The following is a 24,003-nucleotide window of genomic DNA, read 5'->3' on the forward strand; positions in this document are numbered from 1 at the left end:
TATGTAATGTCATGAATACCATCCTCATGTATTATGTAATGTCATGAATACCATCCTCATGTATTATGTAATGACATGAATACCATCCTCATGTATTATGTAATGACATGAATACCATCCTCATGTAATATGTAATGTCATTAATACCATCCTCGTGTAATATGTAATGTCATGAATACGCCTCATGTATTATGTAATGTCATTAATACCATCCTCATGTATTATGTAATGACATGAATACCATCCTCATGTATTATGTAATGTCATGAATACCATCCTCATGTAATATGTAATGTCATCAATATCATCCTCATTTTCAACACTCATTCACTTGGACTCACATGCAGTCCCATTATAACATTTTCTGGAAGCAGTATGTTTTTGGCAATGTGATCGCAAAACAAAATCTGTTGTCTTTTATTTTATTTTGAAGTTTTTTTTGTTTGTTTTCTACTTTATGAGATACAACACACAGTGGAGAAAAATAACTGTGGGACAAGTTTTAACCAACAATGTTGCAAACACAAGGTATGAAGCTTCACACACGCAGCAGCCAGGATACCCCAGAGAGAACACATCTAATTTTGTGTTTGATCCAATTTTGGCAATGCCGTTCAACTCAAACCAAAGCAACACAACAGAACAGTTCCACGTGCCAGAAGCACGCTAAGTGCCCTGCAATGCCCAGTACCAAAATCCCTCCAAACTGTCTCTTTCCATCTGAACATCTATGATGGAAAAATACTGGAAACATGCATCAGCTGACAGCTGTGCTTTTCTTAGCCAATTGGATTGCACTCTCACATTCTCCAATGTGAAAACACTGTTGGGCCCTGGGATATCTGCCCCACAACAAGCATGACTTCTGCTGGGGTGAGCGTGTGTAGGAAGCCCTGCATGCGCTACTGTACATATGACAAACCACATTACTGTCTGGCTAGCAGACAGGCTTAGCTAGGCCATCCAGAGGCCTGCAGCCAGAGCCGCTCTGCAGCTGAGCCTGAGTTACCGTGCTTACTCAAATATTCATAAGTGGATAATGAAAATAGAAATAGTTTTCATGTGATATACTGGAGGTTGGGTTAAACAAAACAGCAACCTCCATCATCATGCATCACTAGGTCTCCGCTCTGCAGGCTGCCAGTAGGAGTAATCGTTAGGACCATCTGCTGTGACACAATGACCCTCATAAGCTATGATCCTCCCAGTGTTGTAGTCGAGTCGGACTTGAGTCTGAGTCCTGGACTCATTTTCAGGACTTGTGACTCGACTTGGACTTGAGCACTAATGACTTGGACTTGGCCTTGACCATTCATGCATTTATACTTGGAAGTTTGAGACGAGGATAAACAATGTTTTCCCCCCATTTGTAATAGGCTTTAATACTTAAATAGCTACATGTATATTAATACCGTGGCATTATTCAATTTGGTGTAAGGGCAGGCACGTGTGTTCCACCTACAGGTGGCTTCACGCTCATGTTTCGATAAGTCCTGACTTGGTCTCGGACTCAGGTAATTCGGACTCGACTTGGACTCTTCTTTTGTGACTCGGACTCAAACAATGGGGACTCGAGACTCAACTTGGGACACTCAACACTGTATTCCCCCAATCTTATGCTAATCATTTGGATATCATTATTTGGGTTTCATAGTGTATTTTATTGCCACATCCCAAAGGATCTCTTTCAGTCTTGTCCGCTGGAAGTTTGTAGGAGGTATATATAGGTCAGCTCAGAAGCTAAACATGTCTTTCATCATTTATAAACGCTCACATTGCTCCCTGTCCTCTTCTTGTCCAGGTGAGTTGGAGGAGGCCGATCGTGACAGACATCCCGTTCTCCCAGGCCGTCTTCTATACCATGAGCTCTGGCTCCGCCCAGGATGTGGCAGTCGAGCATTTCCTGCGTGACATAGAGAGGCGAGGCAAGCGGCTACACTGCGCTGTGATAGGCTGCGAGGAAGAGCGACCGCACAGCGACATGAACCTGCTGTATCGTAAGAGTCGTCTGGACTGGAGGCAGAGGGACCAAGAGGGCGGGAAAAAGAGGTGAGGGGAGGCTCCTGGTCTGATCAGATTTGTATAGCAGCACTCCATAATGATGTCAACAATAATGTAACATTATGCTGTAGATAACATCAGCTATAATGTATAATAATTTGTAGCCAAAACTTCATTGTTAGGTATGTTTACAGGAAATCAGGGAGGCCAGGCATTCAGGGTAGTGTAGAGGTAAAAGCCCTCTGGTCAGTCAGCCTGTTCGGGGGGAGGGGAACTGGGGGGAATAGCGTGATCCTCCCATGCGCTGCATCCTGCCGGTGAAACTCCTCACTGTTAGGTGAAAAGAAGCGGCTAGATGCACATATGTATCAGAAGAAGCATAATGCTACTAGTCTACAGCTCTCCCCAGATCAGCAGAGGGGGTGGAGCAACAGCCGGGACAGCAGGGTGAATTGGCCAAGTACAATTGGGGAGAAAATGGGAGAAAAATCCGGCAGGTAAAGCGTGCAATATTTGGAGTATATATAGATCAGGGAGGCCAGAAGGGAACCAAACCCCAATATAGAGCTGGTTATTTCATTTATCTCAGTATATACTGTAACCAATTACATGGTCTCTACATGACATATCAGAGAGTCCAATCTCTGAGCTTTAATGAAACCAGGTAACTCCTAACCCAAAGCAATTCATCACATCAATATAATCTTTCTACGCTATAGGGAGCTGTATGTAGTTCATGCAACCTTATCACTTTTCTTTTGTTTTGCCCAATTATCCTATGATGAGAGGGGAATGTGAAAATGAAAGTTTGATTGTTGTTGTATTGATCGAGGCTGAGAAGTTGAATAGGTTCCCTGGACGCATATTTCACACTCCCTTAATATTCTCTATACTATAGTTTCCCAACTGAGGAGGAGTGAATAATGAAACCTTACCTGCAGTATGAGTCATGTGTGTTATATTTAATGACTATAGGTAACGCAGCCCTTGAAGCTATACCTGCCAGTGCCGTGGCAGTATGGAAAAGAGTCGTTCTTAAACTGAGCTCAGTGTGTTCAGTTGTCCAATTTTGCACAATTACAACACAGTTAGCTGCTAATGTCTCAGGCACAGCTCTCTCCCCTTGGCAGTCTCCCAGCAGAAGTCATCATAATAAAATCAAAGCACAGACTCGGATGCAAATCAATATTTGTACGAAAAGAATTAAAGTCAGATTCTAGCCAACATGGGATGGGAAGCCAGTGTAAACAATCCAGCACAGTCAAATAAAAATAAAATACATATAAAGTGCATTTTACACATTAGTGTTGCAATACACTTTACACAGACATCGAGAACAGTGACTAAAGCAAACATTGAGGTTAAATTAATAAATAAAAACATAAAATGAAATAAAAATCTCAATACAATAGTCATAAAACTGTGATAGAACAAACAGACAATACAAGCACACTAGAAAACTGAACAAAACAGGCTACAACAACAACACAGGAACATCTTGACACAGAATAACAACAGTGTAGTGGTGGAGTGAAGCATGCATGCCTGCGAGCGAGTAAGTGAGTGAGTGAGTGAGTGAGAGAGAGAGTGAGTGAGTGAGAGAGAGAGTGAGTGTATTTGTTGGAGATGGAGGAGAGATGTAGAGCCCACTCATGACCCACTCATGAGTCACCTATAATTGACCAAATTCCATGCTGTACCAGGCTGTTTGGACCGGGAGAATATAAAAAACAACAACAAAGCTCGTACGTAAGAAGGGTCCGGCGTGGTAAGTGGAGGTGCAGGGCAGTGAGCAGTGGGCTGTAGATCCAGACGGAGGTGAGGGACAGGGGACAGTGACCAGTGATGATGATGGACGGGGGAAAGGGTCACCGATGATTAAACTGGGCAGGGATGGAAAGCAGACAGACTAAGAGACAGACGTGAAGGACGCTGGAAGACAGTTTGGGGACTCAAGGCTCCCAAAAAGTCCTGTAGGAAGGGAGAGAAACTACATTTAGATTCAGATTCAGAAAAGCTTTGCTGGCAGGAATCAGTTAGTATTGAGTGTTGCCAAAGCATATTACAGGACAAAACAAGGTACAAATATATAATACACTATTCAGTTCATTAGGAATATATCAATTCCTAATTATAAAAACTATATTTTGAAAATGGTTCATAAGATAAGTATTATGCTACACATGCTATGCTACACATGCTACACAATGCTATGGTCAATATTCATATCGCATACTAGACAATTTCATCTATCATCCCTCATATTATAACACAATGAAATATATCTGGCAGCAGGTATCATTGTTTTCTCCTCCTCCCCAAGAACCAATGGGAGTTTGAGTGAGTGTGGGAGTGAATAGACATTTTTTATATTTATATAATGTATTTATATATAGTAATTTATGTGGAGTGGAGATGGTTTTGTAGGTACAGTACAGAATAATAGAGAATAGAGACTGTTTCTCATGTGCTAATATGGGCAGACAGACTATTCCCATCAGTGAGCTCTGTGAGAGAAAGCCCTGGTGCCAGCTGATGTTGTATTGAATAATAGACCAGTAGGAATGGGCTGGTATGGGTGTAGCATGTCACTTCCACTATGTATGCAGGTGCTGTGATTAATAGGTGAGGAGAATAAGTTGCAGTCTGCTCAATTTTTAACCGGAAGGCGGTGTAGAGATAACAGGATCGATGTGGTAAAATTTCATTGTTCTCATCAGGGGCTTGGCGGCTGCTTTCTGGACCAGTTGTGGGTTTTTCATGGAGGCACCAGAGAGTTGTGCTTTACAGTACAGTAACCGAGTCTTGATGTAGTCATGTATCAACGCTTCAGCAAAGAGTGTCTCTGAGATTCGCTGTATTTCTAAAATGAGGGGGGAAATGCAGGTTTGGGGATGTTTACGATGCTGAGACGCAGGTAAGAATTCAGCTCCATCCATCATCAAGGCAGGGACACTTGGGACAGAACTCCATCTAGATCAAGAGACTTGATAGACATGGTGTTTCTGTACCTCTCAGGGGGACACTTGGGACAGAACTCCAGCCATCTAGATCAAGAGACTTGATAGACATGGTGTTTCTGTACCTCTCAGGGGGACACTTGGGACAGAACTCCAGCCATCTAGATCAAGAGACTTGATAGACCTGGTGTTTCTGTGCCTCTCGGGGCCTAAAATCATGATGTGTAACGATGATCCAATCCAGCAGTGCAAGACTGTACCGCAGATGCAGGACTGTGTAAGAGCTGGGGGGCTCGTAAAGAAATCATATCGGCTGTTTGTGGGCCAAGGAAACCTGATCAGAATAGTCAGAAATAGTGAATGTTGATTCCTCTATGTTTTTCTTTCTCCCTCCCTCCATGTCCCTCCATGTCCCTCTACTTCAATACTGTCTGAATGCGGCTGAAATTCATTTTGCCTGGTGTGGGAATATTTTTTGAAAGTGGGGTCCTTGAGGGGGTTCCAGGGCGTCCCCATCAAAAAGGAGAATCATTTATTTTCACTAGAATTCCAACCATAAGTAACACATTGACAGAATCTATGACTATTTTCATCATGGTTTTCATATACTTTCTGTAATAAAACATGTACAAGTGTGACAACTCTCCTGGCCCTGTCTTGCAGGAGTGTTGGTGTTGGGGTCGTTAGGCTGATTGGGTGCACCTGGGCCTGGTGCACTCATTGGGCTTAAGAAGACCTTCAGACCATTTTAGTCTCTCACCCTCCTCACCTATGCACACCTTTGTTCTGTTCATTTGTTTAATGTTGCTTGTCTTGTTATTCCCCCTTAGTTTTAATGAATAAATTATTGTTTTAAAGTTTACTTTGGTGTATGACCCTCATACAACTCGGCTCAAGGAAGTAACAGATGAGGGGAGTCATACACCAAAGTAAAAGTTAAAACAATAATTTAATGTCTAAAAATGTTGTGTCTAAAAGGCAGGAAGTAACACAGGTGCAAACGAACATTAATGGGGGTTTCCAACTTCCAATCTATTTAGGTGTTCCAGTGCCGGGGCCCTCGTTAATGTTTTGGTTGCACCTGTGTTACCTCCTGTCTTTTAGACACAAAATGGCTGAGGTGGAAAAAAAGCTAATTGTACTGAATCAAGTTGACTTGTATTCAATCATTAAAAAAAAGCAATTGAACAGAATCCTTGACCTGCTCAAATATATCTTTACGGTATTGAATCACTGACAATTGAGATTCATATTGAATCAGTCGAAGCCCCCCTAGGTTTTTCCCCCCCAATTTTTTTTTTTTTTTTTACAAATGTAATTAAAAATATTTTGCAGTGCACTGTTCCTTTCTTGTTTAAGAATGTTTCGGGAAATGAAAATGTAGCCTATTTAAATAGAATTATCAACAATAACAATCAATGAAGTTACATGCTTGTAGGCTAGAGAAGAAGAAGAAGCGCGCATGCACGCACATGTTGTGTTGAACCAACCAACAACCAATACGAATTGTTTAATCTGGCAATAAAGAAATGTGAACTTGACATGCTATTTTAATAGCCTACTCAAAAATGCACCTCCCACTATACAGCAAAGAGAGGAGTCAATGTTTCTTGATATATGCCATTCAGATCAGAATAATTAGTCTAGTCATTAAGTTTGCTGATAATATTTCTATCATGTTAAGTCTGTGTCATGTTAACTGGTGTATTCAGAGCAAATGGGGAGATATAGAGCATTATCATCATGCTCTATATCTCCCTCTTTGCTCTGAATGAGTGAGAAAAGGAGAAAATACTGAATAATTACATCACAAAAAATAAAAAACGTCCAAATTTTTTTCGGTGGGGCCCGAGTCCCTCCCTCCCAGCACCCCCTGCTTAAAATGACTTCCAGCGGCCCTGGTCGAAGCAGAGTTTCACATGCCTATTCTACCAAGAGTAAGTCATTTACAGTATGCCTGAATGGCGATGTTCCAAGCACTTTCAGACCCGCTTAAAACCCTGGCAGCAGCAATTTCAATGATTTGAGTCATTGAAATAAGTCATTTATATTTTAGGAGGTTATAAACAGGATACATTACAATTGTCGATGCAGCTGGAGGTGAAAGCATTCCCATTCCTCGTCATCTTGTTTTAAAAGAAGTCTCACCTACGCTATGCCTCGAATGGAAAAGTTAGTCCTTGTCAGTGAACTGAAATAAACTTTAGAGTTGAAGTCAATATCTGAATTGGTGTTGGATTGTCCAGTTTATAGGGTAAATAACATCCCCTTGAGGTTTGGGGCAGAATAAGACAATCACTACCTTGTTGTCTTGTGACAGACAAAGCTACTATAGTATATACATGCTTCCTTGAGCCAAACCGCTATCAGCTGTTTCAAAAACACCTTTTCCCCCAGTGATCTAAGAATAAAATCAGTTTAAAGGAGAACTTACCCCCAAAACACTTTTTTTCAGCTTTTAACCAATATATATGACTTTGGGGGTGATGTGTGAAGAATGCTGGTCAAAATTTCCACATTTGTGAGCAAACTGTTGCCATTTTACCATTTGTATCATTTTTCAGCAGCATACCTGGCATAAGCGCCCTCTATGGGTGGAACACTGCTTTTTTTTGCCCTAAAATGAATGGGATATTTGATACGTCGTGACGTCACGATGAACCAAAGACTATGGGATTTCAAGATAGTTACTCCCCTACTCCCCCTTTACCCTTTCGGCTCCTCACAACTCCAAGCCTATTCCCATGATGTCACTTGACCTGTTAATCACCTGTTAATTGATTACAATCGCCTGTTATTTTCCTACCAACTCCTATGTAACACAATACTATCAATAAACGCCACTATAATCATAAAAGGAAGGACATGGCCTTGTGTTGCTGTAAATCATTCCCAACCTTTTTCATACTAAGGAGCCCTATCATGAGATTTGGTCTCTCAGATGCAAATCTTATTTTTTATTTTTTATAGCCTAGATATGATTTTGTCCAGAATTCCATATAATTAGGTTGAGAGACAACATAGAATGCTGGAATCCTTTCAAGGACAACTGGTGGTCTTCTCTGCCCCTTTTCGCTGGGGACACGGAGCTGCTGCACTGATGCTCTGCCCGCCTGTCTGTGACCAGCGGCTTGCCCAGTCGTATGCAGCGGTTCACGCAAACAGATGCAGGGATTCCCACAATAGTTACTCCCCTACTCCCCCTGTACCCTTTCCCGGCTCCTCACAACTCCAAGCCTATTGGAGGGAGGGAGGGGTTATTGTGTGTTTGCAGCAACATCATCAGCTACGAGCCAAAGTGAGCCTCCCTGAGCGACTTTCATCCCCGCCGTCATTTCCGCAAACAAATCTCATCACAGTTTAGCGCACATTTAAAATATAACGCTATACTACGACGTGACAACGTGACAAAGCTGCTCTAAACACATCGGCTACTATAATATCGTCACTGTGCAATGAAAGCCACATCTCCAAAACGCCAACTTTTCAGGAAATGAAAAAAACCCTGTGCTCTTAAAATACTGAAGACCACGTTGTCATATTTGACACATGTCTTCATTGTAGACAGTTTATCGCTGAATGTGTCATTACATTATTAATATCTTACCTGAATAAGCTCAAATGCTGTTACAGGATTATCACACCGAGTCTGGACCACTTTCTGCTGGCCAGGCAGCAGCTCAAGCTGCCTTTTAGAGCGCGAGCACGAGCTGCTGTGCTCCAGGCAGCGGGGACGCGCGGGCGGAGCTCTTCACATGGAGATCTGACTGTCACATACACTGCCCTGCGCTGCAGTAACTTTTAACATGAATCACGAATAGCCCCAAAACGAAAATTAAAAACGGATTTGATGGCGCGGTATATCGCAAGTTGGACGAGGGAATGACGTGGAGAAATCTCACATTGTGATTACATGAGTGTGAGAGCGGGGCGTTTGTCCTCACTGTGCTGTGCTCTCGCGTCACTAGTCTCTTTTAACACGTAAGTTACAGGCGCCACATACACACACATGGGAGAAAAATAATTAAATTTCTAGTTCGCCACTGAATTACCAAATTGATATAACTTTCAACCATTTTGAGCAACGCTGTTTCCATACAGGCCACCAGCGTTGGCTAGTTGTTGATATTTATAAAGATATTGCAGCTCTCATATAAATTATTTTTGAGGCGGTGGGCAAACTGTCATGGCGTCGATTTCCGGAGAAAGATTACTGGGCTGAGCACAGCCAAAGAGTATAGTATAGACAAGAGTATATCTCATTTCTTGTTTTTTTCCATAGGTTTTTTCAAATCACTGTTCTGATACATATCTGGGGGGTAAGTCCCCCTTTAAAACTATACCAACCCATACTGTAACTTGATGTGATATCATGCTGTATGACACTAAGGTCCTAGAGAATGAGGACCCATACCCAACATCAGCACTTAAAAGGGACACTTTGCTGATTTTCAACCAGCTTTGTATCATGACAGAATCGGCAGTGTATATGCAAATGAACAATGTTTAATTTCACAGAACATCCGGGTCATAATTATGTCATTCGGAGCAGTTTTGCCATGGTGTCTATTACTGTCACTATCACTATTACTATCACTATCATTATTGCTCTTTCTCTCTCTCCCCCCCTCTCTCTCTCTGTTTATTTACATTGTTTATTTGCATAAATACTACTGATTTTGTAATAATAGAAAGCTGGTTGAAAATCAACAAACTACATTAACAAGAGTCATCATAGTACTATGATTTGCGCTAAAACCAGTTTGGATTTTTGCTCGGATAATATTTTTACATATATATTATTTCAACTGTTTAAACATAACCTTCTCTTAAACTTTGCCCTAGAAAAGGTAAATTAGAAATAGGACAGTAACTGCTAGGGGCAGAATTATCTAGACCGGATTTCTTCAGCAAAAGCTTTATCATCACAGTCTTAAAAGCATTTGGGAATATCTCCTACTCTAAGGAGGGGTTGATATTCAAGAGTCTTTCTAAAGATAAGCTCTCAAAGATGTTGTTGAAAGGGCTACGGGGGAGCAGCGGATGGCCTCATACAGCTTTGATTGACAGCTGACACTCCACTCAGCGATGCACATTTCTCTGTTTATTTCCAAATATTCCAGTTGAATAGCAAAGCTTCAGTCATGAGATTTAGAAGAGAACAAAGACATACAAGTTTTATTACAGCAAAAAGTACAGCAGTGGAGCAATGGTCAACTGGAAAACACTGAGCAACGTTAAAGGGATACACCACTTTTTTGGAGGTTTAGCTCATTTGCCACATCCCCCCAACATAACCAAGATACACCATGCCTTACCGGCACTGTCCGCTCAGTTTACAGTGAGCTACAGTCGTGAAATTAGTAATTATCGCCATGTCTTTTTGGAAGGAAAAGAGGTCGGTGGCCATGTTTGGAAAGTTGTGTCGGCTACCTCTTTTCCTTCCAAAAAGACCAATTATGTGCATTTTGGATTAATATTTCATCGTGTGGTGAGTACCCGAAGCACAACATGTATTTTGACGCAGTGAGATGTGTGTTTTGGCAGATTTTTAACAGCTGTACCATTAGCCTCCATTCTATGGCGATAATTACTAACTTCACAACTGTAGCTCACTGTAAACTGAGCGGACAGTGCCGGTAAGGCATGGTGTATCTTGGTTATGTGGGGGGGATGTGGCAAATGAGCTAAACTTCCAAAAAAGTGGTGTATCCTTTTAAGGATGATGTCATAAATTTAATAACATTGTTATTGTTACTATTATTGTTTTTGATGATGATGTTATTGGACGTTAAATATTGTATTTTTTATTATATTCATGGAATTGGTTCAGTATGACTGATGGGTCAAAAGGCCATCTCATATTTCCCATCCATGATGTGGGAGGGAACATTATCAAAGAGGGAGTAAGGAAATAAAAACAGCAAAGCTGCTGCTGTCAGGGGCTGCGCAGCCTCTGTTCTGGGCTAAATATGGCCTTGTGGTATCTATGTCGATTATGACAAGTCACACACTCCCCCACAGGCATTCAAGTACACAATCATACAGATGCAAACACATTGTGTACTCATGCCACATACATGCGCCGACCTATGCAGGCACGCTCTACTGTAGCTCAGCTCGCATACAGTGATGTGATGAGAGGAACAGTCACATCTGTGTCCTCCGTGATGAGTGGCCTCACTTCTGCCTCTGCTGCTTGCAAGCCTGAATGGAAATTGGAAGCTCCGATTGTGTTGATCTGCACTTCGCCGCCTCACGGGGATAGAAGCAGATCTAAAGGACAGAACTGCAAATAGTCATATACTGCCATCCATATACTTTAAGTTAAATATTATGAATCACTTGCATACAAAAACACACGCGAATATTTGAGGTATTTAATTGCAAGCTCAAAATCACAATGGGCCCTATCGTTGCAATCGGCGTAGAAACTGCGTTTAAGGCCTAGCGCTAGGCCGCCTAGCGCAGTAAGTGGGTGTGGACCAGCGCACTCGCTATCTTGGTATCGGCGCTACACGCAGCCTCAACCATTATAACCACTTTACAGGTCCGGTACCATGTAACTACATATGAACTACAGTTGAATAGACTCACTCCACTTTACAGGTCCGTTACATGTAACTACATATGAACTACAGTTGAACAGACTCACTCCATTTTACAGGTCCGTTACAATGTAACTACATATGAACTACAGTTGAACAGACTCACTCCATTTTACAGGTCCGTTACAATGTAACTACATATGAACTACAGTTGAACAGACTCACTCCATTTTACAGGTCCGTTACAATGTAACTACATATGAACATCATTTATAACTATTGGTAATTACTGTGTAATTACATTTGGTGTTCATGTGTAATTACAAATAGTTCATATGTAACTAGGGTACCTGTAAAATAAAGGGTTACCTATTTTTCCTATGGGAAGTGTGTTGTGTCTGTCTGAGCGAGGGAGTCAGAGAGAGAGAGTCGTATTGTGCCTGTCAGACTGAGGAGAGAGGGAGAGAGTGACACAGAGAAGGGTGACAGAGGGGAGCCAGAGGGGAGCCAGAGGGGAGCACTCCACGCAACCAGCGCACTCAATAGGCCTGGTTTTCAAAAGCGCAAAGCGCTAAATTTACGCCAGGTGGGAAGATATCATTAGGCCGATATTTAACGCCGAAACGCCCATTCTCGCCCATTCAGGGAGTGCGCCACGCCCATTCGGCCTAAAGCGCATTTGGCAGCGTAAAGCCATATTGCTATCTTCCCGAGGCAGGCGCAAGGCACGTTTTTTAGCGCCGAAGGCCCGTTTTAGCGCCGAAGGCCTGTGGGAGAATAGGGGCCCAGATCTTCGAACTCCAAACATGTAGAGATAGATATACAGATTTGTTCCGTATCTCTTTGTTGAGATGTGATCCGCAGATACGTTCTGAAAAAAAGACTATTGAGACGGCACTGATCCCTAGTTTATGCTCAGTGGAGCACCCGTGATTTCCTCCCGGGTGGCTGCAATACATTCTGTAGTCAGTTTTCTGCTTTTGATGGTATTAGTAGTACAGATGTGAATGTTTTCTCCCTCTCTCCAGACACTTTTGTTGGAGCATAGTAACTTCACAGTAGCCTTGTTATGAATCAGTTGCACAAGAGGTAAGTAGGTGAGCCTTAGCCCGGGTAAACCCAGCCTCCACGTGACCTCTATCTATGTGACTGATAGCACATAGATAGAGGTCACATGGAGGCTGGGTTTACCCAGGCTAGGTGAGCCTTGTTCGATCCCACATGGCTTAAAGGCGGGGCTTATATCCTGATGCTGTGGGGTGAGGCAGCAGAACATCGGCCTGCAGAGGACGCCGGCGTATTGTGGGACCTGTCTCTTTATAGCCGAGAGGCTAGCAGAGGGTTATCATTGTACCATTCTGTAAGCCTTTGGCTGGGGATGATCAAACCCCAAAACTCACAGTATCAGGGCAGAAACTCTAACCACTGCGCTGCCCACATACAGATTTAACTCTGCGTTTTTACGGTACTCTACAATGATACATTGGAAAGAATAAAGCAGGCTTTTATCTATGCTAATAGACAGTTGAAAGGTGCTAGATTTAATAGTGTTAATGGGATAGAAGGTTTGGAGAAAGCACAGCAGAGGAATTATCTGGAATTTCTTTAGCCAATTCACATGGTCAAATATCAGTTTTCTGCGTTTTTGTTTGTATTTCTGGAAATATTTCAGTTAATATAGAGCAGGCTATGTCATAATTAGCTCAAAGAAATGATGAGATTCCTAATCATATTTTCAAAATCCATTCCCATTTTAGTTAAGCGCTGCGATCATTCCTCAGATTTGTCCACTTTTCAGTTTTATTTGCATGTTGCAAGAGCTCATATCAATTGTGATTTCATGCGTTTAAACCATCAAATACATGAACATCAAAACCGTTCCCATAGTAACTGATATGAAATGCTTCTGGCCATCATGAGAGCACAGATGTACAGATGTGGGTTGTGGATATAAGGAATCAGGGAATTCCAGCAACACAGCGCACGCTGGGAGTACTTTGAGGGGTGGAGGGCGGCGGGTGGTGGTGGTGTTGGGGGAAGTAATTTCCTAATTGAATGTGTTTGAGAGGAGAGCAGATGTAGAGGAATGGAGATGGAAAGATATGTGAATACTGAGGATGGTGTTGCCTCCAGGGCAGCTGCTGCACTGCCGTGTCAATCTTTCAACACTGTGAGAGTAAGAAGGGGATTATAGACTATGGGCCCTATCGTTGCAATCGGTGTAGAAACTGCGTTTAAGGCCTAGCGCTAGGCCGCCTAGCGCAGTTAGTGGGTGTGGAGCAGCGCACTCGCTATCTTGGTATCGGCGCTACACGCAGCCTCAACCATTATAACCACGCCTTTTAAGCGTAAAATTATGCATAGTCCGCTCATTGGAGAATTGCAGTAAAGAGTCACACGCTTGCCTTTTAAGCTCCAATTCCAGGATAAATCCGGTAAAACCAGACAAAGCCAAGCGCTCTGCCCCCCCCCTCCCTTCATCCAGTCTGTCTGTCTCCATATATAGGCTATTATTCCATATTATTATTTTTCTCAAACCAATCTAACTGCAGTTTAAATACTGCAAGCATGTAAATACCCTACACTATAGCAAGATCAAAGTGAAAAGAATGTTCTAAATGCATCAGCTAGAAAAATATAGCCTATTAGATTGGTGAAAGTTTGTCCAGAAAGATATAATTTTCTCTTGCCTGCTGCAGGAAGGACGATGCACATAAATATACCCTACATTATGTAAAGTCATTGCATAAATGTGTTTTTATTGTAAAATTAAATGTGAAGTAGGGCCAAGTTATTGGAGCGGACATCACAGTACAGCACATGACAGTAGAAGCGCGTTCCGCTGTCACTTATCTAAATCACGTTAAATCGACAAGGGATATATATAGGCCCAGGAGGACATATATGTTTCACATAGGGTGGTGTTTTCATTTCGATGTTTTATTTGGTCCAATATTGAAATGTTCTACAATTGCAGGTTGTGTTACCATTACACATTATTTAGACCTTTTATATCTATTTCGGCTCATTTGGTTGCTATTTAGTAGCTAAATGGAGCAGCACAATGCATGCTGGGACATGCTAGGCAGTGAACTTACAACTTCTTTTTCCTATGGGAAGTGTGTTGTGTCTGTCTAAGCGAGGGAGTCAGAGAGAGAGAGAGAAGGGTGACATAGAAGAGGCAGAAGAGTGCTCATCGCAACTGGCGCACTGAATAGGCCTGGTTTCAGAGAGAGACAGAGAAGGGTGACAGGGGAGAGGCAGAAGAGCGCTCCTCGCAACTGGCGCACTGAATAGGCCTGGTTTTCAAAAGCGCTAAATTTACGCCAGTTGAGAAGATATCATTAGGCCAGCATTTAAGGCCGACACGCCCATTCTCGCCCATTCAGGGAGTGCGCCACGCCCATTCAGCCTAAAGCGCATTTGCCAGCGTAAAGCCATGTTGATATCTTCCCGAGGCAGGCGCAAGGCACATTTTTTTGCGTTTAAGGCCCGTTTTAGCGCCGAAGGCCTGTGGGAGAATAGGGGCCTATAAGTTAAAGGTCATGTTTGAAGGAGAAAGAGAGAGCAAGGGAGAGTGAGGGATAGTAAATGATGGTTCTTCATTTAAAGACCCCCTAAAATCATGTTTGAAGATGTATTTAAAGTACTTTACTTTGAATAGTAATTTGTGTGTGATGGTTTCCCCCCAAAAAGGTATCTTGTTAAATTCCTTACAATGACTTCTCCTCCTTCTGCCTCATAAAAAATTCAAAAGCAACCAATCAGGGTTATCTAGATTTTCTAGAACATACAGCTAGCCAATCACAGCATACAAACAAGGGCTTTGACTGCTGAATAGACCTTATTCGCTAACCCTGGACGGCACCATATTGTTGACATACCGCCCTGCGCGCACACAGCGCTGCAGCTGACAACTAGTAACAGCCTTATTGTCGTTTCTGTTCCATTACAAAATAGCGATGGTAATGACAGCAATAAAAACCCCACAGTTGTTATTTGTATGCTGCCGTTAATGCCTGTAATAAATAAACAAAAGAATGAGGTGAACAGACTTTGCTGTGAGGAGCTGTCAGAAAGTTTCACCTGTCTCAACTATCTCAACTAACTATCCACACACCTCTCCTGTGCTGACGTATGTTCAGTCTCGCTCCCTTCACGTCTGAGGACGGTAGAGATAGAAACAAACCACGGGGACTTTATTGCTGTCATTACTACAGCCATGCCTAACGCAGGTCACCATCCGAACACAATTGGAATGATACAGGTAACGCTAACAGCGGCTAGCTTCCTATAAACGCTGCTCCACATAGGCTGTCACTTGAGAGCTGCTGCGTTATGTCGACAATATGGCAGCAGTGGGCGTGCCAGTACATGAGTGACATCAATCGAATAAGGTCTATACTGGACAGGGATTGCTCCAGTATTCATGATGTCACAAATCATGCTGGTTGAAAATGGCGTTTTCAGTGAGCACAGAGAAACTTTCCATTTTTAGTAGACGATTGAACAGCCTTCTAGCGTGAAACTCTGCACAGACATCATTCTGCACAGTGTAGAGAACAACATCCAATTTCCTTTTTGACTTAGGGGGTCTGGCTCCATCTGGGCTCCTGGGCTCCATCTGGGCCCTTCTTGATCTAACTTCGTTCTCTCTCTTTCTTAAAAAAACAAACAAAAAAAACTAACCAACCTTGTACCACTAACCTAAACTTGTACCACTGTTCCTTCAGAAGTTGTAGTTGTCATAGACTGTGCTCCATAGTTGATTGCTCTATTGCTGACAAAAAATGTGTTATTGTAAGTCGCTTTGGATAAAAGCGTCTGCCAAATGACGTAATGTAATGTAATGTAATGTCTTTAACTATGATTGCTAAATGGGTTGGGTAATATATAAACATTATATCGATATCATGATAAGAGACGAGATTATCATCTTAGAGTTTGGATATCGTGATATGGCATAAGTCAGGGGTGTCCAAACCTTTTTGAACGGGGGCCAGATTAGATAATGTGAAAATTCTGGGGGGGCAGGTGCTTCTCACATCATATGGGTTATAAATAAAATAAAATAAAATAAAAAATCACATACAATTGTACTCTAAAGATTTTGTTTACCATCTGAAAACATTAGTTCTGCATGTGCTGTTCCTATTTGGTGCTTGTACAAACTATGATAGTGCTGCTATCATCGTTAGGTGAAGGGAAAAAATGCAAATTGAACTTGCGCTTGATTAACCAATACTGTGTGGAGGGCCACATATAGTCTATTTTGAGAGACAAGACAAGGGCCACTTAAAATCAATTGGGCCCCAGGGCTGGACTTTGGACATGCCTGGCATAAGTGTTGTCTTTTCCTGGTTTTAAAGGCTGCATTACAGTAAAGTGATGTCATCTTCTGAACTTATCAGAATGTTCTAGCTGCTCCATTTTTTTTTGCCTTTACCCACTTAGTTATTATATCCACATTACTGATGATTATTGATCAAAAATCTCAAAATATATATTTATATCCATACAATACTGTCAAAATATCAATATTGAGGTATTTGTCATATTTGATTTTGTACATATGGCCCAGCCCTAATGTTTTACTCCCACACAAACCTTCCAACTCCAATCCCCTTCCCCCCCCTGCCCCCACTGCAGCTCCAACCAGAACCACCCCTCGGCCACTGTCGGCAAAGCCCGCGACTTGGCCTCCTTCCGCCGACACTTCCGGATGGGTTTCATGACCATGCCGGCCTCCCAGGACCTGTCCCCTCACTCCTGTGCTTCGGCCATGGCGCCGCGCTCGCAGTCCTGCCATGCGGTTGGCGCCAGCGACACGAGTCTGGAGAACGGGGAGGATTACTCAGACACACAGTCCCAGCACGGTTGCCGCTGCCCCCCGGCCAAGCCCAAACGCCACCCCAGCACCCGGCTCAGCTCCACCTCCAGCGACACCAGAGACAGGCCCCCTGAGGCTGCGACCCCTGGCCCGTCCACTCATTCGCAGGCCAAACACTCTGAGAAGAAGAACTGTAAGAAATTTCTTTTCAGGCACATATTCTACAGTATGAAGTATTTCTGTCTACTAGAGCTGCAACCATTAATCCATTAGTTGTCAACTATTAAATTAATCTGCAGCTATTTTGATAATCGATTAATCGGTTTGAGTAATTCTTTTAAGAGAAAAAAAAGTAAAAATTATTTTCTTTCTTTTCTACTCCTCTATGTTGACAGTAAACTGAATATCTTTGGGTTGTGGACAAAACAAGACATTTGAGGACATCATGTTGGGTTTTGGGGAACACTGATTGGCTGAGTTTCCCAACAAAGAAGCTTCTTAAGAGTTAAGAAGCTTCTTAAGGAGTTAAGAAGCTTCTTAAGGAGTTAAGAAGGCTCCAAAGAAGTGTTTCCCAAACGCCTTCTTAACAGAAGAGAAGAAAAAAAAGAGAAGGCTCTTAAGAAGCATCTTAACTGGAGCTGTCCACCATCTCGATGTGAGAGGTCCTCTGCGGCCCATTAGATGGCACTCTGAGCCCACCAGTGGGCCACGACCCAGTGGTTGAGAAACACTGTGGTAGAATAACCTAATCGTGGTCATGTTAAACAAGAACTTCTTCTATTAAACATTATTTATTTCAGACATGGACTGCAGTTCAAATTGCTTTATATACACAGCATACAACAAAATTGCGAGAAACACTACAGAATTAACCTGCCACTCCGACGTTCTGCCACTCCGAAATATCGGCACTCAGAAAGGGGGTCTATATTCCCCGTTTTTCACTAACCTCTCCCAGCCCCCACGCCAAACCTAACCTCCCCCCATGCCTAAACCTAACCTCCCCCAGACCCTAACCCAAAACCTAACCTCTCCCACCCCCACGCCTAAACCTAAGGTCGGCATTGTGGCTTCTAAGGTGAACGACCGCCAGTCTGAATAATGGAAGTTAACGTTCGGAGTGGCAGGGCTTCGGAAAGGCAGAGGAACCCCAACCCAGCCATTGTCATTTTTCCCTATTTTCTGGCATTTTATAGACCAAACAGAGTAATCGAGAAAATAAGTGACAGATTAATTAACGATGAAAAGAATCATTCCTATCTCTGTCCTTGACTTGCTTCCCCCCCTAAATCTAACACACTAAGGGCCCTATCTTCGTACGGTGCTATCGCCTTTTATTGCTATCTTCCCTGCGTCTTAAGCTATCGTCTGCCTCCACCATCCAGTTTTACGCTGGGATCTAAGCACAGACACAGGTGTAGGCGTAGCCCAGGCGTGTCCGTGGGCCTCTAGCCTATCATCTGTCTCCCGCAAGTGTCATTTTGCGCTCTGGCAAAGATACCGTCGGTATGTTCTGAACGCAAACAGAGGTTTGGGCGTTGCCCGTTCCAAAATAGGCGTTCCAGCGCAATGTGTTGGAAAAAAAGGCCTTGGGTGCTCTCAATTTTAACGCCACCAAATAGCTGGTCTTAGCGCAAAAAAACCCCTCTATGCCAGACGTACGCCTGAGTGCAGACAGTATTCTCCGGCGCAGTGCAGGAAATCCTCACTTGGATAGGCTTACATTACGCACGGCTCGCGCGCGGACACACTTCCCTCCTCAGAATGCCACGTTGATTTTCAACTAACCTACACTGCAGAAAAAAACACACCTTGATTTAACAATGAGAATTCGTTTGTCATGGTTTTGTGCGAAAAAGTGATTTGCGTTTTGAATTGGATTACCAGGGGAACGAGGGTCTGGTGGAGCGGGATCATGTCTATGTTCCCTGGGTTCTATTTTTCCCCGGGTTCTATATTCCCCGTTTTTCACTAACCTCTCCCAGCCCCCACGCCAAACCTAACCTCCCCCCATGCCTAAACCTAACCTCCCCCAGACCCTAACCCAAAACCTAACCTCTCCCACCCCCACACCTAAACCTAAGGTCGGCATTGCGGGTGGTCGCCACAAAAACGGGGAACATAGGACCCGGGGAACATAGGGATGACCCCGGTGGAGCGAGAGTCTGTGTGTAGCGCAGGGAGGGGTGCTTTTAAGTGTTCGGCGACGGCTAGTGTGCCGTGTCCTGGAGGCGGGTCTCCCCGGAGAAGGTGTGAGCTGGGCCGGGTAGGCAGGCGGGGTGGGTCGGTGCACAGGGTTGGTAGAGGCACTGAGGCAGCGCTGTGCGCGGTCCCACGGATCGAAATCAGTTTCTGGCAGCAAATCACTTTTTGACACAACACCGGCCAGTAGGCTATACAGTAACCTCTCTCCCTGCAATTGCACCATGCAACAATAGCTTAACACGAGTGGACAATTCTGGTATAGGCTATTGAAATAGGCTAGAATTAAAATCTCACACATCCCTCCCTACCCTATTAAAGAAACAAATATTTTTAAATGTGTATGTTATAGCCTATATGAGCGAAACAACTAATTAATAGGCTATAATTACAAAAGTATACATTTTCGTTACGAATCCGAACTGGTTCATCCTCCAATTCTCTCTTCCCTCTCTCGTTCTCTCCCCCCCACCCTCTCTCTCTGACTCTCTCCCTCTCTCTTTTCTCTCTCTCTCTCTCACTCTGTCACTCTGCTTGCACTGAGCAAGAAAGAAGCTGCTGCCTGTCACAGACGTGATGGCGGTGACGCTGTGGCTTTTAAGGGGAGTGATCTCACCTTGTGAATCCTGTTATGGGCATCTCGGAGGTTTGCGCCGAGATGACATGATGCACAGCGGCCCGACACGCCAACAAGCTTTGCGCTGCGCTATTCCAGCCGTTGTGAAGATAGGGCCCTAACTGTGCAATTAAGACAATGCACTTGTAGCACCTTCCAGGGGGCCTACATTGCACTTTAAACACTACATAGTGTTGCTGCTACCCCCCCCCCCCCCCCCCATGGTGTTTACAGCATTGCAGTAATGTATTACGATGCAGTATTATCGTGTTATGCTCTTCTTGTTTGTTCTGTATTGTGTGAATGCATGGTTTTATGTGCGTGTCTATGTATGTGAGCTCACTAAGACAAATCCCAGTCAACTCTGTTGACATGGCCAATAAATATTGAATCTTGAATCTTCCACAGCCATGAAGAAGTCTGACTCGGGAGAGATTAGCGGAAAGAAGGTGCCTCCGTTGAAGCCCAAGAGAAGCCCCAGCACTCAGCTTTCCTTTGACCCCCCGCCTCCACGTGTGCCTCCCACTGGCATGTCCCTTCCCTTCCAGGCAGCGGAGACTCAGCCTCAGAGAGGGGACGGGGACGACGAGCCGGTCTATATCGAGATGGTGGGACAGGTGTTCACCAGAGACAGCCAGACTGCCACCCCCCACCCTGTCACCCCGGTGGCCACCACGCCCGACTCGGACTCGGACCAGAGCGAGGCCATCTACGAGGAGATGAAATATCCGATGCAAGAGGACAGAGAGTCCCAAAGACGCCCCCCTCTCAAGCACGAGAAACTGAAAAGCTCCAAACACTTCCATTCCACCCCGTCCTCTAGCAGTGCCTCGCCTCTGCCGCGCCCCTCCTCTTCCTCGCCTTCCTGCTCCAAACCCAAAGCGACAGTGTCCGTGTCTCATTCCTCGCCTCTGCCATCATCCACGTCCTCCACCCCCGTTCCCCAGGTCCTGTCCTCCAGTCCGCACACCCCTCGAGCGCCTACTCCCTACCTGCTGCCGGGGAGTAAATCCGAGGCGGAGGCCAACACCAAGATCCCGGCCCCCTTCCCCAATCTTCTACAGCACCGGCCCCCACTACTCGCCTTCCCCCAGCCGGCAGCGGCTTCCAGTGGGGTCGGGGTCCAACACAAGGCTGCTTCTGCCAAACTGGGAACTCAAACCTCGAGCGTGACAACTCAAGTCAGTACCTCGTCCTCAACTGTCCCCTCCTCTAACCTCCCCGTGCCCCTGTCGGGCTCCAAGGAGGCGTCATCTGGGGGGAGTTCAGAGAAGCAGGACAAACACAGCCGAGACTCCCAGTTAGGTCCCGCACCCGGGCTGCGAGCCAGGAGCCACTCCACGCCGCTGCCGCCCTCATCCAAATCCACCTCGCCTTTCTCCCATCACCACCACCACCCTCACCATCGCCCTTCGCACTATCATCACTACCGCAAGCCAGAGAGAGGAGACTCCCCCGCTCCAGGGAAGGGCAGTTCTCAGAACTCCAGCCAAGCCACTGTCCAGACCCAAACCCAGGGTTCAGGCAAGGAAGGCAAGTCTGTTAGCTTCCTCTTAAAGTCAGATAAAGGAGAAAGGGATAGAGATCGAGACAGAGACAGAGACAGAGACAGAGACAGAGACAGAGACAGAGACAGGGACAGGGACAAGGATAGGGACAGGGACCGAGATAGGGACAGGGAGAGGGATAGAGGTAGAGAAAGGGACAGAGAGAGAGATAAAGACCGGGAAAAAGACAAGGACAGAGATAGAGAGCGGGACAGAGATCGGGATAAGGATAGGGAAAGAGACAGGGACAGAGATAGGGATCGGGATAGAGACAGAGATAGGGATCGGGACAGAGATCGGGATAAGGATAGGGAAAGAGACAGAGACAGAGACAGGGATCGGGATAGAGATAGGGATCGGGATAGAGATAGGGATCGGGATAGGGAAGGGGGGTCACACTCCTCACAGGGGGACAACGTTCTCACCAATATCAGCCAAACCACCTCTCAAAGCAGCAGCTCAACCCCGACGCCGCTGTCTTCATCCCAGCGGTCTCATTCTCGCCCCCACCTGCGCTCCCACACGCCTCATGGCCTGCCGGCGTACAAGCCCCCATCGTCGGACAGCCCTCTGCTGTGGACCTACCCCTCCGGCGGCTTCCGCAGGCCCCCGGCATACAGCGACAGCCTGCGAGCAAGCTCCCAGACGCCCTCTCTGCAACAGGCTTCAGGACTGTCTGCTGGAGGCGATGGGGGGTCCAAGAGCAACGGGGGTTCTGGGTCCTTCAAGGCGAAAGCTGGCTTCATGCCCTGGGAGAGCAGTGCCAGCTTAGGCTTTGGAGACGAGGGGTCTTACTGGCCCTTGCAGAGGAAATTGTCCTTCAGCCATGGGAGCAGAGAGACAGAGAGTAAGTCAAGGGGGATTTTGAATACAAAGTGCAGATGCCGTATTGGAAGAATAAGGGTGGGACAATATGCTTATCTCAAGATCCAATGGGCTTACAAAGTGCAAATAATATTATTTCAATGGAGAGCTTGTGAAATTGTGAAGGGCAAGCCGTCTCATGTGTGATTACTACAGCAGAATACAATGTATTTTTTTTGTATTGCAATATATAAATTTTCGATATATTGTTCCATCCCTATTCTGCAGGGCTGGGTGATATGGAGCTAAACTCATATCTCTGGATTTTAGGCTGAATGGCGATACACAATATATATCTTGGTATTTTCTTGGCAAAATGTTCAGTTGTAAGTCAAAACCACATGAGATGTCACAAGCACTTTTATTAAAACAAGACTGTGATCAAAATAAAATGCAAAGACAGGGTTTCCTTCCCTGACTGCTTTCACAAAATATTTACACAATGAGATTTTTGATAAATAATCATCAGTAATGTGGATATAATGACTATATAATGAAGCTAGAACAGTCTGGTAAGTCCAGAAAATGACATCACTTTACTGTAATGCAGTCTTTAAAAACAGGAAAAGACAACACTTATGCCATATCACCATATAACCATATCCACAATCTAAGACGATATCTAGTCTCATATCACAATATCGATATATCGTCCCATCAATACTGCAGATACCTTTAAGAGTAAAATATTCCTTGAAATGTCTTTCACCATGTTTTCACCATATTCAGCCTCCTTCTGTGCCTTTCCCTGTCTCAGAGGAAGAAGGGCGAGCGTGGAACGGCAGTGCTGATGCCCTGCTCAGGATGGACAAGGAGGAGCTTGGAACGGGCTCTCGAGGAGGCCACTCGGGCATCCCGGGCCACCTCAGCAGTGGCAGTGGCCGAGGCCTCGGTCACATGGAGAGCAGCACAGGATTCAGAGCCCTGCCCAGAGCAGGGCTGCCTCTCCCCTGCCAAACCTTCCCTGCCTGTCGCAATGGAGGTAGGAAAACACTCCCTGCTCACAACCGTTTAGTTATAGCTTCTAAAGCGCGTTGATTTCTGTCAACACAAGAAAAGCCTAAGGCATCCCATTTAGAAAGGAACTACATCAGCAGATTTATATACATGGGAATTGGGGAAAATGTGTTGTTGGCTCCATTGTGTTTTAGCTCTTGAACTTGGACAACTTACTTGTTTGTCTTCCTTTGAGATGGAATGCAATGTTTTATTTCCAGGATATAGAAAGAGATAGACATCCACAGGCAAGTAGTACTTTTCTTTTACAGGAGTGGAGAATCAAACTAACAAATAATACAGACTCAGGCTCCACTAAACACAAACGTTACTGTTACATAAACACTCACACAAGCATTTGCTCTGACTTTTAGAAAGTATTATCAAATCCAAAAAGCAAGGATCCTCTTCTCTTCTCTTCTCTTCTCTTCTCTTCTCT

The 24,003-nt window shown here is 44.5% G+C and overlaps 1 protein-coding gene across 1 annotated transcript in view; it reads left to right on the forward strand.

Annotated features, from left to right (window-relative positions):
• Positions 1-1,861: 1,861 nt before the first annotated feature.
• nyap1 (neuronal tyrosine phosphorylated phosphoinositide-3-kinase adaptor 1) overlaps positions 1,862-24,003 on the forward strand; it is a gene marked incomplete at both ends in the record, with an annotated part of 31,138 nt that continues 8,996 nt past the window's right edge. The window contains 4 exons of the mRNA XM_083634916.1: positions 1,862-2,049; positions 17,159-17,532; positions 20,566-22,551; positions 23,326-23,550. Coding sequence (XP_083491042.1) covers positions 1,862-2,049; positions 17,159-17,532; positions 20,566-22,551; positions 23,326-23,550 — 2,773 coding nt within the window. The remainder of the gene's footprint in view (positions 2,050-17,158; positions 17,533-20,565; positions 22,552-23,325; positions 23,551-24,003) is intronic.

This window comes from Poromitra crassiceps (genome assembly GCF_964638095.1).
Source record: "Poromitra crassiceps genome assembly, chromosome: 1".
NCBI lineage: Eukaryota > Metazoa > Chordata > Actinopteri > Beryciformes > Melamphaidae > Poromitra > Poromitra crassiceps.